Genomic DNA, 6000 nt, shown 5'->3' with positions numbered 1-6000 from the left:
TGCCCAGAGAAGCTGTGGCTGCCCCATCCCTGGCAGTGTTCAAGGCCAGGTTGGATACAGGGGCTTGGAGCAACCTGCTCTAGAGGAAGGTGTCCATGCCCGCGGCAGGGTGTTAGACCTCTTCCAACACAAACCGTCCCAAGAGTCTATGAGTGAGGCCTGGGAAACTGTCTCAGGGTACAGGGTCATGAAGCATCCCTGGGATGGAGTTTGAAGCTGCCCCTGGCTCCTCACAAGCCCGGCTCTGCTCTGTGGCTGTTTCTGATCTCTCATCTCATCAACCCAAGGAGTGGGACTGTGGGAAAGCTGGTGCAACCATGGGGCTACCAGGCAGATGCAGCTCAAGGAGCCGCTGCAGAGCCCTGGGATTTGAGATCCCAGAGCTTCATCCACCACTGATGGGACACTTAGCTCCAATGCCAGTATGTGCCCTTGGGAAGCTGCCTCGCCTGCCCACAGCCAAGCCCATGAACCCACAGGAGGTTGCTGGGGATGTTGGCTCGTGGCCTCCTGCAGGGTGAAGGGTGGGTGTGCAGGAAGGTGTGGCTGAACAACACCAAATCTGGCGAGCTGATGAAAGGTGTCAGCCCGGAACAAATGAGTAATGGTTGCTGCTGTCGTATCAGATGACGTGGTTGAATGGCCACAGAATCAGCTGAGGAGCAGCGAGGTACTGAGAGAGGCAGGGAAGTGATTTGGAAAGGTAATAAATGTACATGTAATATAAATATAGCAGTATTATGGATTTTCTATACATTTATAGGTATATAGAATAGTTATTAATGCTGTATATAGTACATCAGCAGTGAACCTTCCATGGGATTGTTAGTAAAAGTGTGTGCTTGAGTCCAAAGGAAGCTTAAGAATCACAGAATGGTCTGGGTTGGAAGGGGCCTTCAATGCTCATCTATTGCAACCACCTGCAATGAGCAGGGACATCCTCAACTAGACCAGGTTGCTCAGAACCACATCCAGCCTGCCCTTGAATGTCTCCAGGGTTGGAGCATCCACCACCTTTCTGGGCAACCTGTGCCAGTGCTTTACCACCCTCATTGCAAAACATGTCTTTCGCATGTCTAGGCTGAAATCTGATGGCCAACTACTGTGGCTGCTTATGCCGCTTCCCCTCTTCCTCTGCCACAGCCTTATGGGGTGCAGGGGGGCTCACCCAGCCAGCAGTAAAGCCCCCATGACATCCTTCTATTAGAAGGATGGGGGAGAGGTTGGAACAGCAAAAGCGACAAAACTTGAGGGTTGACAGAAAGGCTCCTCATCCCTTGTGACAGAGGAGACAGGGGTGCCCCAGGGTGCTGGGTGCGAGGCTGGTCCCTCTCTCCAGCACCCACAGGGGTTCCCCAAAGCACAGAGCAGGAGGAAATGACCCTGCCAGCTCCTCCCTGCCCCAGGGGTAATGTGCTGTGCCTCACCTGGAAGCATTCCCATCACTCAACCTCTGCCAGTCATGGCTGGGCTATGCTCGGGCATTTCCGTGGTGCCTCTCCCTCAGGACACCCAGGTCCTGGCTCAGCACGGGCCCTGCCAGGCGGGACGATGGTGTCCTGCACGGGGAAACTGAGGCACGGTCAGGTGGGGCTGTGCCACCACCTTGTCACCAGGCTCAGCTGCATGACAACATCTGGAAGGCCAAAAGAGGAATGAATTTAAGTCACAAGACAGTGCCTATGACTTAACTTTGAAGCCTTACTATAGCCATACATACCTTGGCAGTACACAACTTGCAGCTACAGCCGATCCCTGTGTGAGGGCACCCATGGCCGCTCTCCCAGGGCCCACGGTTGAAGCTCATCTCTGTTGCAGGCAGAGCACACTCAGGTGACAGTGTGGGGGTTACTGATAAATGTTTTGGTGTTTTATTAATAACTACTATGTTCTTTGTCAAGAAATATCATATTCCTTGAAGTTAGGGGAATGTGATGATACATGATAGGAAAATTTTATTCTAAACCCAGGGTTGACAGTTGTTTTTCTTTTCTCTTTAGAAATTTCCCTTTTAATACAGGAAAAAGGAGGAAGGGAGAGCAGACAGAAGCCAGAGGAAGTGAGATTTCCCACCACCACAAACTCTTCAAAACAAATTCTTTAAAGCAAAACACAATGATCCAAAATCACAGGAAAGTGGATCTTTTGCAGTTTACCACATACCATGTGGCAGGGGGTTGGAACTGGATGAGCTTTAAGGTCCCTTCCAACACAAACCAGCCTGTGATTCCATGCTTCTATACGCACCTAGTTACCATGTACAAGCTGCCATGCACATCGTAGCCATGGTCTGGGGGATGGACTAACACTGTGGCATCATTGGTCATGTCATGGGAAGGGTTCCTGTGTCTGTGTGAAGCACATGGTGCCTGCCCTGCAGTGCTGCAGCCGTGCCACAGCGTGCATGGCTGGAGCCTGGTGCCTTTGTTCAGCTCCTGGTGCAGGAATCCTTTTTACTCACATTGTGACCTTGGGCAAGCAACTTTTGCCGTGCTTAAAATTAACTCTTCTGCAAACAAGGTGCAGAAACCCCTTTGTATCAGGAGAGAGGACCTTGGCGAAGGGTTTTTTTCACCCTGAGCTGTTGCATGCACAGCGACCCTCTGGGGTGGCCCCAGCAGTGCACGAGGCCCTGAGTCTTTAGCCACTTTCCATGGGGAAAGGGTGCTTAGTAAAATCATAGAATCCCAGACTGGTTTGTGTTGGAAGGGACCTTAAAGCTCACCCAGTTCCAAGCCCCTGCCACAGGCAGGGACACCTTCCACTAGAGCAGGTTGCTCCAAGCCCCTGTGTCCAACCTGGCCTTGAACACTGCCAGGGATGAGGCAGCCACAGCTTCTCTGGGCACCCTGTGCCAGTGCCCTCACAGGGAAGAACTTCATCCTAATGTCTTCCTAAATCTCCCTTTATTCGGTTTTAACCCATCACCCCTCATCCTATCACTACAGTCCCTGATGAAGAGTTCCTCTCCAGTTGCTTGGGTTTTGCTGTCAGAGCTAAACAGGGACTGATGGAAGCTGCTGCAGCCTGGTGTTACAATAAAGGAAACTGGAGAAAATCAGTGTTTGTATCCTGGCAAAACAAAAGCGAAGGGCAGCACAAGGAGAGGGGTGCATGGGGTATGAGGAGATAAGCTGCTGGAGGCCATGGCATGGTTCTGTAGGGGTGTATGTTACCTGTGAACACTTCTGTGGGGTGTACATTGCCTGGGACTACACACAGACTGGCAACAAGGGGTAGTTTGCAACACTGGAAGAGGGAGTGCCCGGCAGGAGCCCTTGCATGCTGTGCACACCAACTCCTCTGGTGCTCTATGAGGGATTTTATGTCACTACACCCACCATAAGGCAGCACGGAGGGTCCTGCACCCCACATACCCGCACTGGTGACACTGCAGGTCCATGGGAGGATGTCTGCCTGTCTGGTCGGGTCTGAGCTGGGTGTGCTCTGCAGATAAACAGCCCTTTTATACTTGTTCATGCTGCCTGTGTACACAGCAGGCTCGCCAGCGGCCAGGACGTGCCCTCCCCAGCGCTGCCTTTGGTGCGGGTTTTGCAGGTGTGTTTTGTTCCATCATGTAGAGCCAAGGGGGGGACACGGCGAGTGGATGGAGGGAGCCTGCTGCTCACCCCCGGCTTCCCGGGACACCCCGGCTGGGTCAGACACCTTCACCCCACTGATCCATGGGGAGTGTGGGGCCGTCACTCACCCCTCAGCCCCAGGAGGCGGTCGGGTCTCCTGTATTTGCCTCTCGCTGGACACTTAAAGCGATTGGGGTTATAAAAATAGGAGGGGAGAGAGGTGACAGCTGGGCCGGAGAATTACAGGGAGGAGATCGGATTAGAAGGAGCGGGGATCACCAGGAGGAAAGATGGCCCCATGCTGGGGCAGCCAGCGCCTTCCCTCACACCCCAGCCCCACAACCGGCGCCTTCCCTCACACCCCAGCCCCACAACCGGCGCCTTCCCTCACACCCCAGACCCACAGCTGGCGCCTTCCCTCACAAGCCCAGCCCCACAACCGTCTCCTTCCCTCACAGCCCGTCCCCCACCAGCCGCCCCGTCCCCCCGGGCCCGCCCCGGCTCGGCCGCGCTGTGGGGCCGGGGCGGGAAGGGGCGGTGCGGGGCGGGAAGGGGCCGGCCCGGCGGGGCAGGGACATCGCGGGCTGGCGCGGCGCGGCGCGGGGCGGCAGGTATCGCTGCCGGCGGAGCGCGCAGGGCCGGGCAGAGCCGGTCCGCTGGGGCCGGCGGGGCCATGGGGAAGGTGCAGCTCTTCGAGATCCGCCTGGGCGACAGCCGCGTCGTCTACAGCCCCGGCGAGCCGCTGGCCGGCACCGTCACCGTGCGGCTCTCGGGCTCGCTGCAGTACCGAGGTGAGCCCGCGGCCTGCCCGCCGCTTCCCGCAGGGGGTGCCCCCGGGGCCGCGGGGGGCCAGGCCGGGTCCCGGGGGCTGCCCTCACCCGTGGGGCTGGTGGCGGCGCGGGGGGTGCGCGGAGGGGCCGGTTCTCCGGCGCTGGGGAGCGGGCGCTGCGGGCAGGGGAGCGGCGGGGCGGCAGGAGCAACCTGCTGAATTATTTCCTCCTCTGCTTCCTCGTACTTTTTGCTCCCAACCCATAAAACCCACCCACCCCCTAAAAACACCCGCAAACCCTTGGGTGGGGGCTTGTTTCACAGGAGCCTCGGAAGCCGGCGGTGCCCGGGACAGCGGCACCGGGAGGCGGCCGGAGGAGCCGGGCTCCGTGTCCAGCCTTCCCCGGAGCCGTGCGGCCTCCCTGTGCTGCGGCATCGTGGTGCCAGCGGCCCCTCAACACCGGGCCCCTGCGCTGGAATGTGTGATCTGTATGGCAGGGCCGTGGGGGGAGGCTGGGGAGAGGTAGGGGATGATACCCCAGCAGGAAGGGTGCCCACCTGCTTGCAACCACAGTCCGTGGCAAGCATCCGTTCCATTCCATCTCAAATGAACTTGAGCGTTTTGAGTTGTGGAAGTACCAGTTTGGAGACGTCCAGGCTGTGCCCGTGGTGCTGTGTGTGCTGGGGAGAGGGTGCCCGCTGTGGGGCAGGCAGCGGCGGGGCAGGCAGCAGCAGCCCCCACTGTGCTCACAGTGCAGGAGGTATTGGGGTTGCTCCAAGTGAGGCCCGGGCCCTGTTGGTGGCTGTTGTGGTCCCTCAGGGCGGAGGGACAGGGACGGGCTGGGGGGTGATGAGTAGCTGGTTCAGCTCTCCCAAACCAGGAACTTTGCTCCCCCAGCCTGGAGAAGTCATTTGCATTTGCAAGTTAGTTGTTGTGCTCAGTGCTATGGAAATGCAGACTGATTTGCTCTTTTCGCTGAGGTTGTCTTGCTGTTTCCTTTATAACAAATTATTATGGGGGAAAAAAGACTAAAGAATGTGAAATGCAAAGTCTCTTGAACAGAGACGTCAGCCTGGATGGTGGTGCCTATGCTTGTCTATGTCTTGCTTTTGTGAGCACCTCTCCCACTTGTCTACAAGAGCTTTTTGGATGCTTCCCGAGGATAACAGTATCCTGGACAAGTGCAGACTTGTAGCCTGTCTAACTGCTGTTGGAGCAGAACAGTTGCATGTCCTCGGAGGGTACTCCCATATGTACTTCTTCCAGCAAAGATGTTCTTAACAAAGTGTGGCTGACTTCCATCCTCAGCCCATCCCATTCACTTCCACGCCTGTTCCTGAAGGAGCCTCTTGGGCGAGATGAGTGTTTGGCTTCGGAGGGCTCAGTTGTGCTGGCCACGGTTCCACCTTGCTGTTGCTTCTACAACTCCCATCTTGGAGAGGAACTGCACGTTCTCCAGCACACCAGATCTCCTTTGCTTCCTGGTGTGCTGTGGCTGGTTGTAGTGGGGCAGGAGGAATGTGTCTCTTTGTTCTGGACCTTCTTTCTACTTCCTTGTTGATTTGACCCTGTGAAACTTTGGGGCCCAGTGTAAGGATTGGTCCTGAAGCCAGGAGGGGGTTTGCTGTTGGTGTTTGATTTTGGTAAGGG

The 6000-nt window shown here is 56.6% G+C and overlaps 1 protein-coding gene across 1 annotated transcript in view; it reads left to right on the top strand.

Moving 5' to 3' along the window:
- The first annotated feature begins 4167 nt into the window (after window positions 1-4167).
- ARRDC1 (arrestin domain containing 1) overlaps window positions 4168-6000 on the top strand; it is a 40276-nt gene continuing 38443 nt past the window's right edge. Inside the window, exon 1 of the mRNA XM_030507179.1 lies at window positions 4168-4372. Coding sequence (XP_030363039.1) covers window positions 4255-4372 — 118 coding nt within the window. The 5' untranslated portion in view covers window positions 4168-4254. The remainder of the gene's footprint in view (window positions 4373-6000) is intronic.

This window comes from Strigops habroptila, chromosome 15 (genome assembly GCF_004027225.2).
Source record: "Strigops habroptila isolate Jane chromosome 15, bStrHab1.2.pri, whole genome shotgun sequence".
In the NCBI taxonomy this organism is placed as follows: domain Eukaryota; kingdom Metazoa; phylum Chordata; class Aves; order Psittaciformes; family Psittacidae; genus Strigops; species Strigops habroptila.
The sequence above is the reverse complement of the archived record's forward strand: the minus strand, read 5'-3'. Positions and strand labels throughout refer to the sequence as shown.